Source organism: Poecilia reticulata, chromosome 6 (assembly GCF_904066995.2).
Source record: "Poecilia reticulata chromosome 6, P_reticulata-male-v2, whole genome shotgun sequence".
Lineage (NCBI taxonomy): Eukaryota > Metazoa > Chordata > Actinopteri > Cyprinodontiformes > Poeciliidae > Poecilia > Poecilia reticulata.
The window spans coordinates 6,722,767-6,743,717 of NC_088835.1; the positions used below are offsets into that span (position 1 = coordinate 6,722,767).

Sequence of the window (20,951 nt, forward strand, 5' to 3'; positions counted from 1 at the left end):
TGGCTCTGATTGGTTGTTTCTATTTAGTACTGGGAGGAGACAGAAGAGCTTTTTCACACAGATCCTCTGTTTCATGCTGTACTGTCACAACATGGAGACGGTCTCAACACATTGTAAAAACATATTTTTTACATAAGTTGCGTTCTGCAGCTTTAAGTGCGTCGGTCCATCCGTCTCTCTAACATGATCTGATTCCTTCTCATTGTGATTTTTGGTTAATCTCACTTGGCAACTTGACAATTCCTTTTTGGTTTTTCTACTAAGATTGCTGTGGATTGTTTGTATCATTACTGTTGAAACCACCCAACACACTTAATAATAATAATATTTTTTTGCTATTTTTTGAGGCCTAGTTTATATTCCGCTCTGTAAGTAAGGAGAGGACAAGTCGCCAACATGCTTTAAATTCAAATACAGCATGAAAACACAAAATGTCCAGGGGATATCTTTATGCTGCTGGGCTGCACAGAACTGGAAAATGCATGAAACATTTTATCTGTAGCATTTGTTTGCACCGTGCAGAGACGCAGTGCCTTACAAAAGCACTCATACCCCTTGAAGGTTTCCACATTCTTGCTGTCACAGCACCTAACCTGACTGCATTTCACTGGGACATGAAGTTGTATGTAAAGAGAAAGGAAAATGATACATGGTTTTTCCAGATAATCAGTAGTTTAACCAGCTTTTGTAAATTCTCACCATTGAAACATCTTGTCATTTTTTGAGGCCTAGTTTATATTCTGCACTGTAGCTAAGGAGAGGACAAGTCGCCAACATGCTTTAAATTCAAATACAGCATGAAAACTGTATTTGCTTTTCACCACTTCTTTACTGCCTCTTTGCCTTCTGAAACCTTCCATGTTACTTTAGACAACAGACTCTATGGAAGAGGATTAGTTCCACTGAAAAAAATGATTTTGACTTTGATCTCTTTGATTTGTTTGACCTTGATCAATTTGACTCTAATTTAATAATTTTGACTTTGACATCCTTGACTTTGATCTCTGAATTCTGACTTTGATGTCATTGACCGGGATCTCTGATTTGTTTGATCTGGTAATTTTTGACTTTGATCTTGAAATTCTGACCTTGATATCTTTGACTTTGTCTGAATTTTGACTTCGATCTGAGTTTTGACTGAGTTCCTGATGATGTGCCTGTTTCACACAGCAACACTGTGATGTTGAGATATTCGTGAGAAATTGTGTATGTAAGATGGCTACTTTTTAAATTTGACCAGATCATCTCCCATCCCCAGACAGTGAGATGGAAATCATGTTGGCTTTCTTCTTACTGTTCTTCCATAAAGACCAGATTTCTGAAGCGCTCTATTAGCTGTCCTGTCACACCCAGCGCTGCATTTTAGGAGATGGATTTTAATATTTAATTTTATTATCTGAGTAAATGTATCATTTCCTTCCTCTTCAGAAATGCACTTCTGGTGGTAGTCTACTACATAAATCACCACAAATCCTTAAACATTTGCAGATGTAAAGTGATTGAATGTGGAAAAAGTTTTGAGATGACTACACTTTTGTCAAGGCACTCTTAATAAATTGATTTATTCTAAGCATGAAAAGTTGTTTGCTGAGGAATGTAAAATGTCTGCTCCGACCTGCGGGTGAGTGCGTCTGATCGGAAGGTTTACTCAGCTTTTATTCACTTTCAATTCATTTTATATGGAGCTCAAACTTTACGATTCAAGTCGACATTTACATAAACAAGAAGAGGCGGTTTAAGACCGCTGCATTTGGACTGAAAGTGACGCTCTGCCTGCTCAGGTTCTCCGTTTCAGATTATCGGGGGAATCTTCGGTATTTTACGGTGAAATCAACACATCATCGTTTTCTCTTTGTCTGCCGACGTCTCCGCTGATTGAGCCTTCCCTTTAAAAAAAAAAGAACAATTTGACTGTAAGTTTTAAACCAGCCGGTCTGCTTTGTGCACGATATTCCAGGTGACTTTGCGGGGTTTCCTGGCTGCGGCCTGCTGCGTCTGCACAGCACTTACCGCCACGACCTGAAGATTTATGCCTCTGACGAAGGCAGGGTTCAGATGACGGCTGCAGCGTTTGCCAAGGTAACTCTGTGGGCTCGACCGACAGATGAAACTTTGTTTATGAAGCTTAGTTAGGAACACACAGAGCTGGTGGAGGGGTTACATAGCTATGAATGCTCTGTTGGGCTTTAAACGATGCACAGAGAAACGTTGTTGTCATAGTAGTTTATGATTTAAAACCATTAAGAACACAAGTCTTGATTGATTTTAATTTCTTCAATCTATGTAGATTTACAATAGAGTATACAAATATAAACACAGGAATTATGCATCTGTCATGATTTGTGCTGATTGCAGTTGCTGGACTGCATTTCCACTTATTTAATCTCTTGTAGAGCTACAATTAACAAATGTTTTAGTTTTATACTGTTGATTAATCGGGTAAAAAAAAAAACACATTCTGCAGATTTTTCACTCCAGCCTTTTTTTATGCAACACACACAAAAAAACCAAACAAATAATTCAATTCATTTTTACAAAAAGAAAAACATTTTATTTCCTGAAATGCAATAGCAGCATTAGCTTAATATTTATACACATTAACAATTCAATGGCAAAAGGTGCCAAATAGAATTTTTTTTTTTATTATTATTTTTAGAGAATTTGAGCAAAGTGAAGTTAAAATGATGCCACTTGGAAGATTTTTTGGGTAGAACATATTTACAAATTTTTTTTGTTTGTTTCTCTTTGTTGCAACATGTACATATTTTTGTACAGTTTTGTCTGAACTACTGCTGAGTCAGCTGTTCTATTTAGCGCTTGGCTTTTTTTTTTCTTCTTAGTCTGTACATCAGTCCACGATTACCAAATTAGTTGCCGATTATTTCAATAATTCATTCATCACGATTAATCGTCTCTGCCCTTCCTTTCTGGCTTTTAAGCATGGTCCATATTTCTTCAGTAGTTTCCGTTTGGACTTCGTTTCCATCTGTTGGTGTTTGTGTCCAGGGCCTGCTGGCTCTGGAGGGCGAGCTGACGCCCATCCTGGTCCAAATGGTGAAGAGCGCCAACATGAACGGACTCCTGGACAGCGACAGCGACTCTCTGACTGACTGCCAGCAGAAGGTGAAGGCCAGACTACATGAGATCATGCAGAAGGACCAAGACTTCACTCAAGATGACTTTCAGAAGGTAACTCAAAGCGTGTCAACAGGCTGTTTCAAAACGTTGCCTCATATCTGCTGACAGATGAGTCTTTCTGTGTTTCCTTCGTGGTCCAGTTGGCCCCGACCGGCAGCCCATCCCTGGTGAACTCAATGAAGGTCATAGAGAATCCAGTCAAAACCTGCGACAAGGTTTACGCGCTCATTCAGAGCCTCACCTCGCAGATTCGAAAGAGACTGGAGGACCCCAAATCCGCAGGTAGACCGACTCGACTTGCTCGAGACTTTCTGTCACGCCAAAGTTTAAATCACATGCAGACATCTTGAATATGTTCTGTGATTCGAGACGATTGAGGCTACTGCCAGCTGCCTGCTAATATAACTTTGCTAACTAGCTAGCTAGCATTTTGCATCCATCATGGGTAAGTGTGAATGTTTCACCCGTTGACTGGATTGGATGACGTTTCTTTTTTCCACTGGCTCATTTCTGCTTCTTTGGTCTTAATTTGAATTCAAACGGACATTAAAAAGGTTTTAAATTTGACTTGCTGAAACCTGCAGAAACCTTTTTCCATACCTTAACTCAACATTTCCAATTCCAGCAGGTTCTGTGGCTGACAGGATTTGCCAGCTCAGTAGCTACTTTACCTGTAAAAGTTTCAACCTAATTGATGGATGCTTTAAAGGTTTTCTCCAAGGACTTAGAAAGCAGAGAAAAAAACTTAAAAATAAATAAAACTTTAAATTTTTGGTGTTAAAATCTCCTAAATTAGTTCTTATTTACCATAATAGGTTAGAAAATGTATTTAGCTACACCTTAAATCTGTATATATGTTGAGTCTCCCTCCATTGTTTTTATTCATTTGTTTAATTTAGATTAAATTCGTTCAGTACGTTTGTAGATTTGATTTAAAAAAATCACCTTTCATTCGTTAACACACAACCTGTATGTTGTTCAAATGTTCTAAAAGTCTAAAAATTTGTCACTGAAGTTTCCAGAAGCTGTTGGGTTTAGGTTTGGGTTTTAGTTTCATTTTCTTGCTTTCTAAATAAACTTCACATGTCTCAATTTGTTGTTGTTGAAAATATGTATCCGTCCCTCCATCTATTACATGTACAGGTCAAGGGTCAGGAAAAAGGGTAGCTAACATCTCTGCAGACCACACACATTCTGGACACAAACTCTTTAGACTTTTACCTTCAGGTTCTGGGTGATCTCTGATTTATATATATATATATATATATATATATATATAATTTATTTTTTTCTGCTTTTTTAGCTTTAACAGCATAAATAAAACGCTCAGAGTAGACGACACATTCCGATATTTCTTTCCTGTTTCTCAGTAACAGTAATGGTGGTCGTCCTGCGTTTCTCTCCAGATCTGCAGCTGTACCACAGCGAGACGCTGGAGCTGATGCTGCAGCGCTGGTCCAAGCTGGAGAGGGACTTCCGCATGAAGAACGGCCGCTACGACATCAGCAAGATCCCGGACATCTATGACTGCATCAAGTATGACTCACAGCACAACGCCTCCGTCGGCCTGGAGGACACGCTGGAGCTCTTCAGGCTGTCCCGCGCTTTGGCCGACATCGTCATCCCACAGGTCAGATCGCTTTCGTTTGCCTCAGGCCTGGTGCAGTTTGATTCTTTTTGATTTGACAAAAGGATATATATGGATCAGAATGCAGAGTGAAAACATTTTGGATCCTTGTGGTTTCAGGAGTATGGCATCAATAAAGCGGAGAAGCTGGACATCGCTCAGGCGTACTGCGTCCCACTGATGAAGAAGATCTACCTGGACCTGCAGAGGACCCACGAGGACGAGGCCGTCAACAAGCTGCACCCTCTGTGAGGTCACACCCAAACATGTGGTTACTGTGCTGCTAAACTTTGTCTCGTTTCTTTAACCTTTCAAAGATCAATATCTTAGTTTCTATTTTATCTTAGACTTGCTTGCTTTTTCCATCTAAGTGGAGTTGAGCAGAAAAAAATCTTGAATGAATTTTTTCCACAGATGAAACCAAATAAATGTGAATTAAACTCAGAAGTTAAATATCTCATTCATTTTTTTCCCTCAAGTTCTTAGTGGGGAAAAAAATCACTTTTAAAGTTTTCTGTCTTGGCTAAAAAACTTTTTAATTATAGTAATAAAATGGAATAACTGGATACTCCAGCTAATCCTAATGTGATTGAATTGAAATACTTTAAAAAAAAATTTTAATACGTTTTTATAAATACATCTATTTTTGTAAAGTACGTTGAGATACATTTTTTTGTGAACTTCTACTTTAGAAACAAGCTTAAATAAACTAGAGCTGAAATGATTCATCTGATTCATCACAATGAACCATTATTGAAATTGGCAACTGATTTACTAATTGATGAATCGATAACTGGAGTACACAGACTCAAAAAAAGGCCTTTCACTGGAAACCCCCCCCAAAACATTGAGTAGTAATTAAGCCAAAACTGTACAAAATGCTAAATTCCTCTGAAACCTGCCACACTACAGTAAAATAAGTGAGAAAAACGTCAAAGTTAATGTAAGAAGTAGTAGTCAGAGCTGTTCTGTCGATCACCTGCTCTGTGTGACCCGATCAGCTCTCATGTCTGTTCCTGTCCCCCTGCTGTTCAGGTATTCCCGCGGAGTGATGTCTCCTGGTCGCCACGTTCGCACACGACTCTACTTTACGAGCGAGAGCCACGTTCACTCCCTGCTCAGCATGTTCCGCTACGGAGGACTGCTGGATGTGTGTACAGCCCTCACTCACTTATCCTTCTCAAGTCATTTCCTCTCAGGCTTGTTTTTGAAAATATTGTCAGAGATTCGCCAGAAACCATCTGGGCCTCATGAGTAATTATTGTAATTAATTATTGTTGTGGCGCATTGCTTTACGCAGCACAAACTTCCAGAAAACTGCAAATATGCCGAAACACTTAGTTCCTTTAAATCAAGGCTTAAAAACCAGCCCTGTTTAGATCTGTTTGGTTAGTAGTGAATGGACCTTTATCATCATATTTAATGTGTATTTGTTTGATGACATTTGACAAAATTTAACGCTTATTTCTTGTTTCGTGATTGGTTATGTTTTTATGTTGTAAAGCACTTTGAGCTGCCTTGTTGCTGAACTGTGCTTTACAGATAAATACGCTGATGCATGCTGGGCTAAATGAGACACATACGAGTCTTGGAAAAAATATATTTTTTGTTTGTTTTTCTTTTAAAATGTCTGTGTACAGAGCCTTGCAAAAGTATTCTCACCTCTTTTAACTTTTTTACCTTTTGTCACATAAAAAACGCAGAATTTTAAGGTATGTTATGTTTGAAACGTTATGACTGACCAACACAGAGTAAAGCATAATTGTGGAGAAGAATACAAATGTTTCTCAGAATCACTTTACAAACAAAAGTCTAAATTGTGGTGCTGTTTTAGCATTTATCAGGAAAAAAAACATCCATAACTCTGGAGGAGCTGCAGCGATTCACAGTCGAGAGAGTCTCAGCTATTAGCTATGAAATCCTCCACCATTTAAAAAAAAGAAAAAAAAAAGTCATGGCTTTCGTAGGCAACACCAGACATGAAAGAAAATCTGAAATTTCAGCGCGCCCTGCTTCAACCAGAAAGGTCGGAGCGTTGCTTAAAACACATAAATTACTGCTAGAGCTAAGTGGATGGAGCTAGCGCTGTAGCACCTAGCATACATCATCTACCCTGAATGGTTTGCAGCGTATAAACATCCATGTAATATTTTATTTAAGTTTATAAAAATTAACATTTTCATTTGAATAAATGTTTCTCACATAAAGTCTATTGTTAGAACTAATCATGGATTCCTTTAAAAAAAAAAACACAAGAGCAAAACCTGGCAAAAAAAGGCTTTTTCTTTGAGTTATTTTTTTATTTTAAAATTGTGTTAAAGTTGTGATTTTACGTCACATAAAAACCAGCTGTTTTTTTGGGGGTTTTTTTTCCACCCGTCATGTTTTAAAACCATGCATCACTTTTCGTCCACCACTCTGTCGGTCCATCTCATAAAATCCCAACAATTCACACGAGGCTTGTTGTTGCTATGTGACGAAACGTGAATCGCATAAAGGGCGTGCAAATGCTTCTGCAAGGCATTGTGCGTGTGTTTGTGTGTGTTGGTAAGGAGGTGAAGGACCAGCAGTGGAAGCAGGCGATGGACTACCTGAGCGCCGTGACTGAGCTCAACTACATGACGCAGATCGTCATCATGCTGTACGAAGACAACAACAAGGTCGGTCCGCAGGCCGCTGCTCGTCTTCCTCTGCTGATCTCCGGGTTGCTTAACGGAAAGGCCGTCTCTTTCATGTCCGCGAGAAGGACCCGTCCTCAGAGGAACGTTTCCACGTGGAGCTCCACTTCAGCCCAGGGGTCAAAGGGTGTGAGGATGAGGAGAACGTGCCGATGGGCTTTGGTTTCCGCCCCGCCTCATCAGAGGTCTGTGATTATGTGTTGGAAGTTATTTTTATATATATATATATATATATATATAAGTATTTTTATTTTTTTCCAAGTGGCGTAGCACCTTTCCCAAAAATGTGAGAGATGTGAGTTGACTGATGGTGGGTTGAACTACTTTGACTGGGCATATTTCCAAAAATCATGCCACAAAATACATGCAACTTCCTGTCATCTTCTTTGTCTTTTCCACCAGTAGTAACATCCTTTAGTTGATCACGTAACTCGTGCAAAAAAGGTTTTTCCATTGCAATTTTGGGAAACTGACTGATTTTGTTAAGGCAAAAAAAAAAAAGCAAAAATTTGTTTCAAAAAGTTTTCAAAAGTTTGTTTTTTTCCTAAAAATTTCCGTCTCTCCAATTTGCAAATTTGTTTTTGTAATTCCAATGACATGGAAACGAAACCTATGCATCCACTCCAGGTTTGTTGATAATTTCATAAAATGATCCATAATGGGTCGCTGGGTGAAAAAGTAACTTGTCCGTATTTTGACCAATCAGAATGAGGACAAAAAGCCCAATCAGGGTAGCCTGGAGGATCTTTCCCAGGATCAGACGGACGACGCTCTTCCGGTCACAGAGCTCATCAACCTGCAGAGACGCTCTCCGATGATCCGCAACCGCAAGACGGGCTCCATGGAGGTAGAGGAGAGTCTGCCTCTCAGCAGCATCCACAATGCATTGCTGAGTATTGTTACTATTATTAATGCATGGCCTTGTTTTTAACCAGGTCCTCTCTGAGACGTCACCCAACCATTCCTCCAAAGGCTGCACATCCCACCGGCTCTTCCAGTCGTGTTCCCGCCAGTCTCCTGAGATCAAACCAGCGGGAGGCCTAGGTCAGCTTCTAACTCTTAAGTGTTTGTATTCTTTCCTCGTGTGTGTGTGTGTTTGTCATCAGGTCACCCTGCCCTCATATCACATCTATTTTAAGCTGTCACCACCAATGTTGCTCTTCTTTTTTTTTTTTTTTTGGCCTTTTCCCCACCTTCACCTTCCCACCTTATCCCCTTTCAGTCCCTTCCTCATTTCTCTCTCCTTTCCATCGCCTCCCCCTCCTGTTTCTCATGGCTGCATAGCTTTCAGTTCAGCTTAGCGGCAGCCCAAACAGGATCAGACTCCAAACTATTCAGGCGAGAGGTCAGCTGGGAGTTGAGGCGTTCGCAGCCAACATCAGGATTTCTCTGTCACAGGACGCTTGCAGATGATCTGATACTCCCTGTAGGAAATAAACATTCAGCGCAAGGCTGCAGGTTTTAGCTGACCGCCATTTTACACAAGAATTTTATGTCATAGGATCAAACTAAACGCTCTCAGGTTACTGGTCGCTAATTTAAATGTAATTGAAACATATACAACATCTTGCCTTGCAAAACTATTTGCACTCCTTAAAGAGGCAGAGTTGTGTATTTTCCAGGCACATAATGTAATCGAGTAGCTATGTTATTTGGAATTCTTAGAAAAATTCTATATATACAGGTCCTTCTCAAAAAATTTGCTTATTGTGATAAAGTTAATTATTTTCCATAATGTAATGATAAAAATTAAACTGTCATATATTTTAGATTCATTTCACACCAACTGAAATATTTCAGGTCTTAAATTGTTTTAATACTGATGATTTTGGCATACAGCTCATGAAAACACAAAATCCGTCTCAAAAAATTAGCATATTTCATCCGACCAATAAAAGAAAAGTGTTTTAATAAAAAAAAAAGTCAACCTTCAAATAATTATGTACAGTTATTCAGTTATGGGGTGGTGTTGGTGCTCCCGGTAAATCCTGAATATACCCAATTTGGGTTGCCTTGGAGTTTTTAATCGCAACCTTTGGGGTTTTTCCTGTCTGGGAACGAGAATACGACCTGCTGAATGTGACAGGTAGTCAATCACAAAGCGCGGTGACGTAAGAACAGAGGGGAATCCCAAACAGCTGACATATTGCGCAACTGAGTCTCGTGGATATCGGAGATGATATGTGGCAATGTTTATTATTAAATCTAAAGGTCATTATTATGTTTATTCAGTTAAAAATGTTAACTATGAAAAAACATATTCACCTCCAAATCAATAGTGCAGCAAATAGAGTGGCTGCTCCCGTCGTCTTTTACCCACCGCCTTTTCTTTTTGTTATGTCTTTTATTCAAATGGGTCTACAAACTATAACTATTGCTTCTACATCGTCATCCGTGTTTGGTTATTCTAAATTCCCGCTATGTTGGGGGTTTTACTGGATTATCCTCTGGAATTGGGATGTTCGTGACTGGAATCGGGTCGTGTTGCTCCTGCCTTGGACACACGAACCGATCAAACCTGTTGTACTTTTATCAGCTCTGTGGTCATAGAGGTTTGGAGAATCGGCCGACAATTCTTAAATCTTTCCATCTAAACCAGACTTAAGACTCACAAGCTCTACTCCTCTCCTCTCGACCATTGCCCAAATGCTCTCTGACTCTGGTCGCAATGTAATGTTTACATATCCCTTCAAAATAAGATACAGATGCGCCACAAAAACGAACATTTTACTTTCGTGAAAATTTTAACTCGCGATAATGACTTAACGGGAGTCCTGAGCTTGTTTCTCTGCAACGAGACGGTCCGATCTGGGAGTGATGAGAGACAATAACACCCGAAGTGTTGCTTATATCCACAGCCTGCTTGGTCTCTACGTGGCGAAGCAGCTTGAAGCTTCATTGCCTCAGTAGCAGCCGGTTACGCAGAGCGGCTTGTAATGTGGGACTCACCTACCGGTCCGGGATAAATCCATTCTCCTGTCTCTTCTCTGGGCCTTTTCCCCTTTGCAAAGAAACTTTCCAAAGACATCTGATCTGTTTTTTACTCATTTCGCTGCTTGTGGCCTCAGTGTTGGCGCGCAAGTAACCGAGAGAATCCGGTTAAAGGATTTTCAAAATAAAATATCCTCCAGACTCAAATAATACATAAAACGGAAATATTTCACTATTTCTTGCGCGGCCCGGTACCAATTGGTCCACAGACCGGGGGTTGGGGACCACTGCTCTATGGGGTTCAGGTCAGGAGAGTTGGCAGGCCAGTTAAGCACAGTAACACCATGGTCAGTAAACCAGTGGTTTTGGCACTGTGAGCAGGTGCCAGGTCGTGCTGAAAAATTACATCTTCATCTCCACAAACTTTTCAGCAGATGGAAGCATGAAGTGCTCCAAAACCTCCTGATAGCTGCTGCATTGACCCTGTCCTTGATAAAACACAGTGGACCAACACAAGCAGCTGACATGGCTCCCCAGACCATCACTGACTGTGGGTACTTGACACTGGACTTCTGGCCTTTTGGCATTTCCTTCTCTCCAGTCTTCCTCCAAACTCTGGCACCTTGATTTCCAAAAATGACATGCAAAATTTGCTTTCATCCGAAAAGAGTACTTTGGACCACTGAGCAACAGTCCAGTGCTGCTTCTCTGTAGCCCAGGTCAGGCGCTTCTGCCGCTGTTTCTGGTTCAACAGTGGCTTGACCTGGGAATGCAGCACCTGTAGCCCATTTCCTGCACACGCTTGTGCACGGTGGCTCTGGATGTTTCTACTCCAGACTCAGTCCACTGCTTCCACAGGTCCCCCAAGCTCTGGAATCGGCCTTTCTCCACAATCTTCCTCAGGGTCCGGTCACCTCTTCTCGATGTGCAGCATTTTCTGCCACACTTTTTCCTTCCCACTGAGGTGCCTTGATACAACACTCTGCGAACAGCCTATTCGTTCAGAAATTTCTTTCTGTGTCTCACCCTCTGGCTTGAGGGTGTCAATGATGGCCTTCTGGACAGCAGTCAGGTCAGCAGTCTTACCCATGATTGCAGTTTTGAGTAATGAACCAGGTTGGGAGTTTTTAAAAGCCTCAGAAATCTTTTGTAGGTGTTTAGAGTTACTTTGTTGATTCAGATGATGAGGTTAACTGCTCGTTCAGAGAACCTTTTCATGATATGCTAATTTTTTGAGACAGGGATTTTGGGTTTTTATGAGCTGTGTGCCAAAATCATCACTATTAAAACAATAAAAGACCTGAAATATTTCAGTTGGTGTGCAATGAATCTAAAATATATGACAGTTTAATTTTTATCATTACATTATGGAAAATAAGGAACTTTATCACAATATGCAATTTTTTTGAGAAGGACCTGTATATATAATTTGACTTTGCAAATTAAAGCCTTGAAATTGGGCCTCTGTCCCTTTAAGAAGCTCCTGCTCTTTCTGAAACTCTGCCTTCAGGAAGTCATCGCAGCAAAGTTTCTCCATTAAGCTGTTGACAAACGTTTTTCAAACATCATTCATGGTTGCCATGGAGATTAAAGGATTTCTCAAACATGAATGAAAGAATCAAGGCAACACTCCAGGCATGTTTTTGCTGAAGAAATAACTTAATAGTCGATTTTACACAAATACCGCCCCTTTTAGTACACCGACACTTCAAAGGCGGTTCATTTGATTTCCCACCTTTGCGTCGCTCTATCAGGTAAAATCTAAATAAAACACTTCTGCACCACACTGCAATTTTAAATTGATGTAGTGTACGACACAGAAGAGGCAAATTGAGTTGAAGTTGCCCGTTCTTTTCCTCCTACAAATATAAACTGGTATTGATGCAATTTGAGTTTGACATGATGTATATTTTTAAATCTTTTACTCGGTCTACCACAACTTCAAAGAACACTTCAAGGGCTTTTTTTCCCCCCAGAGCTCAGCGTTTCCAGGGGAATTTAACGTCTAATAAGCCTCAGAAAATGGCGGCGCTCTCAGGCACGAGTCTGCTACCTAATCGGAGCTGCGTGGAGAAAACCATGAAAGCAGGAATGTGACATCAGAGGGACAGAAAGGCTTTCTGTCACGTGTTCTTCATTAGCACGCTAACAGCTTCCCTACTTACTGCTCAATGTCACCTGGACGACTCTGATTGTCTTTTAATCAAATTCAACTTAGCTCTTCTGAATAAACAGAAGTTTCTATTAAGCCTCCTTGTCACTGTGGATATTTACTGATTGTTTGCATCTTTTTTTCCTTAAGTTGAGGTTAAAGGTACATCGTACCAATATGTGATCAAGAGATAAACGATGACCGTCTGAAAGCTTCACAGTAACTCCTTGTGAAGGCTCTGATGCACCAAGGAGACTGAGGACAGAACCACCTGCTTTGTTTCCTGCATTGTCTGAACAAAATGTTAGCGCATTAACACCTTGCAGAAACAGTCCTGCTGTCACCTGGGGTGCATGATGGCAAATGTTCATACGGCTTCAGCGCTAAATTTATCAGGAGTTGCATTGATTATTTAGTAGCGATTCATACAGTGATTTTCAAAAGTATTCACACTCCAACGAGGGCCGCAAATTCATTTTATCTGTCAATCAAATTTTTGGTTTTTGAAGATTTACGTTTTTGGAAAATCTGGATTTTCTTTTTTCACCAATAAACTCCTTGGGTTTTCACAGTTCAAAGTGATGTCAGCGCCCACAGGGCGGCCATCTTGTCTGGCAACTGCAGTTTATTTGGCCTTTGAATTCAGGTCAACAATGGAACGGTCCAGATATTTTAATCTTTTTTTAATTACAAGAATGAAGTCCTATTACAAGAATACAGTCATGGCAATACTAGAATAAAACTACATGCCACACCTGGCATGTTAAATCAAAGTGGTGCTGAATTTGGTGCCGAATCAATCCTGGAAGTTTAAAACACTTCCAGCATTGAGTTGACAAAAAATGTGACTGACCACATATTCTAATGCGTTATGTGGTTCATTTAGTGCTTTGTAAAAATGTTCACAGTCAAACCTTTTCACATTTTTCACATTTAAATGTAGTTTTTGGGGGATTTCATGTCGTCGTCCTGAAGTAGGTGTCTTCACTGAGGAATAAACCAAGTCGAAGCCTGACCTGGCCTTTCTGCATGCAGTTTGCATGTTCTTCCTGTACATGCATGTGTGAGCTTCGGGTATTCCTGCTTCATTAGCGGTTACGCTGAGCTGCCCGTAGGAATGAGTGTTTGTGCTTGTTTGTTCTCTGTTTCCCTGTGATAGACTGGCGACCCATCCATGGCCCCTCACTGTCCCGCACGGATAAGTGCTGTAGACAATCAGTGGATGGAAAATGGTGCATTGTTTACAAAACCTTTTAGTAATAAAAATCTAAAAAAAAAAAAAAAAATGTGGCGCATGTTTGTATTGAGCTTTCCAAAGTCAATCCATTCATCTTCATCAGTCAAGTCCCTGCTAAAGAAAAGCATCCCAGCAGCTTTCTGCTATTACTGCAGTATGTGAGTGAAGGAAGTCATTGATATTATAAATGGAAACCAAAAATTAAACACAGGTGACCTCAGATTTCATCTTTCCAGCACCTACATTGCGCCGCTGACTGGCTATTCAGACAATTTTAATGAAGTTGACTCCATGGGATGTGACCAAAATAACTCACACGGCATTGTTAGAGAAATGTCTGGATGAGAGGTTACCTCTATTTCATCACAGGAGGATTTTGGAGCAAAGTATGTAAGGGATGCAGCAAATATGTGGAAGAAGTTGATGAGATTGAAGTGAAGCATTTTGGCTCGGGTGCAAAATGCTTCATGTGCCACAAAACGCTGCACCTGAACCATAAAAGCACCATCCCAATGGTCTGACATGGTAGTGGCAGTATGATGATGTGGGAAAGATGAATAAAGCTAAGCACAGTGCAATCAAAGCTAATCCAAGGTTCACCTTAAACAAGAGCTCAATACAAACACATGGACACCACACTTTAAAGATTTTTAGTTTTAAACTAAAAAGAAAAACTTAACGTAACTTTGTGTTTGTGTGATAAAATCACATCAAGGTTTGTGTTTATAACTTTAGGAGCTGTGAATAGTTTTGCACAGAACCGTCTGACCTGAGTGAAGTTTCTCCCCCACCTTCTTCAAATCAGACAAAAATGATCTCAAAAATGATTTGTGCTGCGTTTGTGCAGCAGAAATATTCGTTTGTGCCGCTGTCATGTTAAAGATATTAAGAAATGTCTCCAGAGGTCATGAAAGGTCAACCTGCACCCCCCACACACACACCCACACACATCATCTTCAAATCAGACAAAATTGGTGTCAATCAACTCAACTACGTTTGTGCAGCAAAAATTGTTGTTTGTGCTACTTTGGCTTTGAAGATATGAATGAAACTTTAAAGGTCAATTTGATTTTGTAAAAGTATGTAGGGTTGGGGCTAGGTTACCTTTTGACCTTTAAACCTTTGTTAAAGGTCAAAAGATCTTCTGATCTGAAGAAGGTGGGGGGCAACTTCACTCGGGTAACCGTCTGCATTGCAGGGCTGGACAATTAGCAATATCAATACTTCTGATTTAATATTAAGGGTTCAGTATGGCCACCTTCTCGAAATAAAGGTCTGTCAGAAGAGACAAAAACAGTCATTTTTGGCAAAAAGTTAATTAGTCCGTTATTTTAGGAAGATGACGAGTATCTCCAATCCAGAGAACCGTATGGCATTCTGGGAGATCTAGGCAGAGGAAAGGCTTTAGCCACTCATCCTCTAAGCTAGGTTTGGTGGCTTGAACTACCTCACTCACTCTGTGGTTACCTAGCAACAGCCTACTGAGTAGCTTAAAAATCAACAACTGGTGTGTAATGAAAACTGTGGATAAACCAGAAAAGGTCATGAAAGGTCAGGCCAGCAGTTTGGCACCATGTCGGATATAAACTATGGACATGAGCTGATATGAAACACTTACACCATGGAACAGTCTTCAGCCATATTGTCCAGCCCTAATTCAATGTAAACACATTTAATAAAAACAAGAAACCTGACTCTTTGTTTGGAAAAATACCTGCATGGTGTGTAAATAAAACGACTCACCGGTCATACTTCCACTCCCACCCACCCATCCACCCTTCACCACCCCTTCCCTCCTCCTCCCCCTGACTCGTCCTCACACAGGCTCGCTCTGCTCTGGCCTCTTCAGTGCCTCAGCCCTTGGGGTGTCCTCTAGCGCCCCCAACTTGCGGGATTACGTCCGCACCCAGCACCACCACCACCGAAAACCGCCTCTGTCCCCCGGCAGTCTGCCGTGCAAGATTGGCATGTTCGGTACGTTCACAGCGGTGTCTGTGGGGTCGGGTGTCCACATCTCCGCCCTTCACCTTTTTTATTATTATTCTTTTTTTTTTTTTTTGCTTCTGCTGGTCTCGTCTTGGAACAATTGGCAGTTCTTTCCTGTTCTATTTCCCTCCTTTCCCATGAAATTTCAAAACATCCCGTCTCTCCTCTAAAGTTTTGGCGACACTGATCTGATCGCAGAGTGACTGGCTGTGTGGTAAATGTTTTGCATGCAGGCGCATGTTGGGAGTGTTCAACGCTTTAGGCACTAACTGTCACCATCACACCTCTGCCTGCTTGGGGATTAAAAAGGTTTGATTTTTTTTTTTTTTGCTGCATGCCGTGGCGCTGTCTCCTCATTTGTGGAATTTAATAATCTGTCCTAAAGTAGCTTTGGAGGCTGGAAGCCCAAATCCTGGCTGCTGTTTTCCTTTTTTTCTTCTACTCACATTTTGTGGTAATCCTCACTACAAGGGCCAGTAATTCAACTGGAAATAATCCAATCTGATTTAAAAAAAATTTCCTCACGCTGCTACTGGTAAAAAGCAGCAACTCTCTTTGCACTCACCAAGATTTCTTAACGATCGCCTACATTTACGCCGCACAGCATAATCACACCATAAATGGTAAGTTATTTGAGTTGGGATTAAATTGTGCACAGCAGGAATTTTTCCACCTAGTGGTGTTGCTCTGATACTGAAACTTCACAGCACCAACAGTAAGAATGACTAAGGGTGAGTATATGAACCAATCAACGTTTCATTCAAGCAATCATACTTATTATCCCCAGGCAGTTGTTGTGCAGCTCAGTAAGAGAAAGAAAAAACAGACCCATGTGATCAAACTCATTCGAAAATGTTCATTTTGTCTTTATTTAAATTGCTGAAGTCGGCTAAAACTTTAAATCTTGAAGACTTCTCTTCACTGGAATTAAGACACCAAACCAAACTCCTGAAAACCTGTCCGAGGGGCGCTAAAGGGCTTACATTCTCATCAAGTTGTAGGAAGTTACAGGTAATCTGGGTTTTACTCTGACAGACCTGGAGAGTAGGTTAAATTTAAACCTCGAGAGAAACTTGTAAATAACTAAAATACATATATGTATATCGGTCCTAGCGTAGGATCTTGGGGAACTCCATGTTTATAAAAGAGTCTGAAGAAGAAGAAGCAGAAAATCTCCTTTAGGACCTGAAAACCAAAGTGCTGAACCTTTAACCCCTCCGTGTCGAAGGTCGGCGTGTTCTGGTGTCAAATGCAGAGGAACAGCAGAGGGTTCTGAAAAAGCGGGAAGAGCCGAACAAGGCCAGCACTTTAATGTAACAGGAGAGATGCTTCAATTCAGACCGTCAGTAAAATGGGAAGTGACATTTCTGGCTGAGGCGCTTCTGCAATTGTTTTTAAAATCTTTATCCATCCATTTTCTTCCGCTTATCTGGGGTCGGGTCGCGAGGGCAGCAGCTTCAGAAGGGAGGCCCAGACTTCCCTCTCCCCAGCCACTTCTTCCAGCTCCTCCGGGGGAATCATAAGGCGTTCCCAGGCGAGAGACATAGTCCCGCCAGCGTGTCCTGGGTCTTCCCCGAGGCCTCCTTCCGGTGGGACATGCCCGGAACACCTCACAGGGAGGCGTCCAGGAGGCATCCTGACCAGATGCCCGAGCCACCTCAACTGGCTCCTCTCGACGTGGAGGAGCAGCGACTCTACTCTGAGTCCCTCCCAGATGACCGAGCTGGGAGGGACTCCCAGATGACCGATGACTCGGTCCCAGATGACTGATGACTCGGTCATCTGGGACCGAGTCCCAGAAATGGGTTTCACCCTGCGGGGGTTTCACCCTGCGGGGGAAATGGGTTTCACCCTGCGGGGGAAACCCATTTCGGCCGCTTGTATCTGGGATCTCGTTCTTTCAGTCATGACCCAAAGCTCATGACCATAGATGAGGGTGGGAACGTAGATCGACCGGTGAATCAAGAGCTTCGCTTTTTGGCTCAGCTCTCTTTTCACCACGACGGACCGGTACAACGCCCGCTTCACGGCAGACGCTGCCCCAATCCGCCTGTCGATCTCCCGCTCCCTTCTTCCCTCATTCGTGAACAAGATCCCCAGAAACTTGAACTCCTCCACTTGAGGCAGGACGACCCCCCTGACCCGGAGAGCTGGCTCTTGGGAAAATCTTTATTATTATTTTTATTTAATTTTATGTTTTAGACTTTATGGTTGCATATGTTACTATAGATTTTTTTTCAACATTGGAGAAAGCAGATCAGTCCCTCAGATACTCTTTTAATTTGTCTAAAACTATATAACATATGTCACCATGTTATATTTCAATATTTTACTTTTATTTACCTATAGATTTTGCACCGTTGGAATAAAATGTGTGCTCCCAAACTGTAACCAGTGCAGCGCAATTGCACATGGACAGAAAATAAGTTATTTTCCTCTGTAAAACTTCAGAATGTTTCAATGTGGACTGAGAAACTCAATGTGGTTCAGAGTGTGTTGAGAGATTTTTTTTACATGTTTTTACTTCCTGGTGTTTTGTTTATACCCAGCAGGTAGAGACACCTGTAACAAATTGACAATTTTGTCTTTGCTCTGGATTACGTCAGCATGTCTTAGTGTATTTTATTGACATTTTATGTATTGACAGATTATTACAAGTTATGCATCTTTTCGTTTGACTAAAAGATCAAATTCAGATCAAATTTTCAACCTTTTTTTTTTTATATACTTTTCACTCTTCTCTTCATTTTCCCTCAGCGTTGTTGGCAAAATGTGTATGAATCAGAAAGCCAACTCTGCCCTATTTATGTGTTTCCTCCTCTCTTTTTTTATTTTATTTTTTTCATTTCTTTGAAGAGCACGCAGGCCGACAGACTGGCACAGATACCAGCACCTCCAGTAATCCCAGTTACCTCTCTTATCTCCTCAGAACTGCTCTCTATGCCTGCAGTAAAGAGGTTTTCTGTGTCGTTTGCCAGGCATCCGACCAATGGTATGTCCGCTTTTCTTCAAGTATACTTCGACAATTCTCTAGTTCATCTTGCATGACCCTTTTGTGGGGGGGTAAAAAAAAGAAAAACCACCTTTGGGGATGTGGAGATTTGACTGAGTCAATGACATCGAATGAACGTTTTCATTTATTTTTCCATCAGAGTTTCTGTTTCACCGCACAGCCTCGGTGTTTGATGAGCCTTGTGTTGTTTTCAGCCTGCACTGCTAACACCACCTGCTCTGCCTGTTCAAGGTTAATTTACCTCCCTGATTCTGCCGTTTCCTCACAAATTGTTCTCTTTATGGAATATATCTTCTTCCTCGGATATATTTCCACGTGTAGACGATCTGTGTGCACATAACTTATACTCACTCAAAGCCTTTTGTTCCTTTTTGAGTCATTTGTACTTTCCAAAGGCTGTGGTCTTCTGTTTCTCTGTGTATTGATGTGGGTTGTGGTGTAAAAATGAGAACATAAAGGAGATGTTGTGGAGAATCCCTGTCACATCTTTGGAGGACTTCAGCTGATTTAGTGCAGTTCTGAATAGGGCGTGTATATCGGGTTCAAAGGTGTGCATTCTGCTGAATTCGGTTTTATTTTTAACGTGACATCACTCTCTCATTTTGTGTTTTTACATATTTAAAAGTCAACAGACTATCTAGAAACTAAATTTTTATTTTTATTGTCCCCAAGTGTCCAGATGGTTAATCAGAAAGTTGGTCATGCTGTCAGTTTCATCTCCAGTATAAAATATCCTGTGTTTTCAGGTGAATGAAGCTTCTGCACAGTGTAAGATAAGACTATGAGAAGTTATTAGAGTCACTATTGTGATATTTTAGTAGTCAGTTCTTAAGCACAGTTGATAGGCTAACTCATGAACAAATGAACTCCCACCGGGAAAAGAGAAGCAGCTTCGTCGTCCATCGCTGTTGCGCATGTCGCTTGTGTCGTACCAGAAACACGCAGACACAAAGGTTCTGGCTCAAGACGTCTGTACATAAAATAAGTGTGATCAATTGTGTTAAAATTTTGGAGCATGTTAAATTTTGTCATTAATTTATCTAATTTCCCAACTAAACTGATTACGAGTTAGGCCTCTGGTTTGTGGGTGTCTGGTGGGTTTTTACACATTCTGGCATGTTGACAGTTGCTTTATGCCTCTTTAGTGTTAAATTTAAACTGATATTTACTATGTTCACTATAGTTGTGGTACATTGGGGTCTGAAAGGCGTGAACCTCATGGTGTTTGCACCGGTTCCCAGTGTGCAAAGTGGGACTTGTGTTGCTTGTTTTGTGCAGTTTACAGAAAGATTTTCTGTCATTTGTTGTTGGAAGAAAACCTGGCCTTGCATTTTAGGTAGACTTTGACTCTTAGACCAGAAGGATTACTTAATTATCAGATGCTTATATATTATTATTTTTTATCTTAATTGTAATCTGTTGAGAATAAGGGAGACAAAAATAAATTCACCAAATGTCAAAAACTTGAAGAAATATGACCAGTTTGTTCAAATGTTATCCAAAGTAACTGATGGAGTATAAAGAGTCTTATTTTTTTTTAATTCTTTCTCTTTTTTGCCCACATTTTTTACTTTAAAAACACATTTAAAAAGATGTGACCCACCCCCCAAAATGATGCTTTTTTGCCTTTTGTGCTACTTATGAGTCAGAAAGCACATCTTAGATTTGACACCCACAACAAGGAAGCTGTTCTTATTGGCTTGTTGCTGCTTGACTTTACTAAACTTTACTAATATTATTGTAGCACAAAGCCTTTGTTCCCGGCAGACGGATGGTTGAACGGGTGTCTATCGATCAGGACAGCCTCAAAATCTCAACATCATTAAAAACACTTGGATGTGCTGCTTGCGTCAGTAGCTGTGACCTTGTATCGAATTTGCAATTCATTCAAAGAACGGATGAAAATGGATGAACGACTTGGAACTGAATCAACAGAACTCGTACGTGAACACTTTTCTTGATTGTATATTTTTATGCGTCTTATACAAACAAAGAAGTCGAATGTTGCCTGTTCTTGGCACCTTCCTTGTATTTTCCTGATAATTCAGTAAATGGTTTTATCAGACAGATTGTTTCCAAACACATGATCTTTTCTTTCAGATCTGTATCTTTACGTTTTATAGAGAAACACTGAAACTACACAAATAATGGTGGTAATGTACATCTTTAAATGTGAGCTGTAAAACTGA

General features: G+C 40.7%; 1 protein-coding gene across 21 annotated transcripts in view; it reads left to right on the forward strand.

Moving 5' to 3' along the window:
• Nucleotides 1-20,951, forward strand: part of ppip5k1b (diphosphoinositol pentakisphosphate kinase 1b) — a 57,642-nt gene that overhangs the window by 25,771 nt on the left and 10,920 nt on the right. For 11 of the 21 annotated variants that reach the window (XM_081607758.1, XM_008410720.3, XM_081607760.1 and 8 more), the window contains 12 exons: nt 1,958-2,079; nt 3,007-3,189; nt 3,279-3,420; nt 4,545-4,768; nt 4,886-5,013; nt 5,801-5,915; nt 7,318-7,425; nt 7,512-7,628; nt 8,150-8,290; nt 8,379-8,487; nt 15,588-15,737; nt 18,679-18,741. In XM_081607758.1, the coding sequence (XP_081463884.1) occupies nt 1,958-2,079; nt 3,007-3,189; nt 3,279-3,420; nt 4,545-4,768; nt 4,886-5,013; nt 5,801-5,915; nt 7,318-7,425; nt 7,512-7,628; nt 8,150-8,290; nt 8,379-8,487; nt 15,588-15,737; nt 18,679-18,741 (1,602 nt within the window). The other 10 variants (XM_081607761.1, XM_081607765.1, XM_008410737.3 and 7 more) reach the window with 6 other exon arrangements.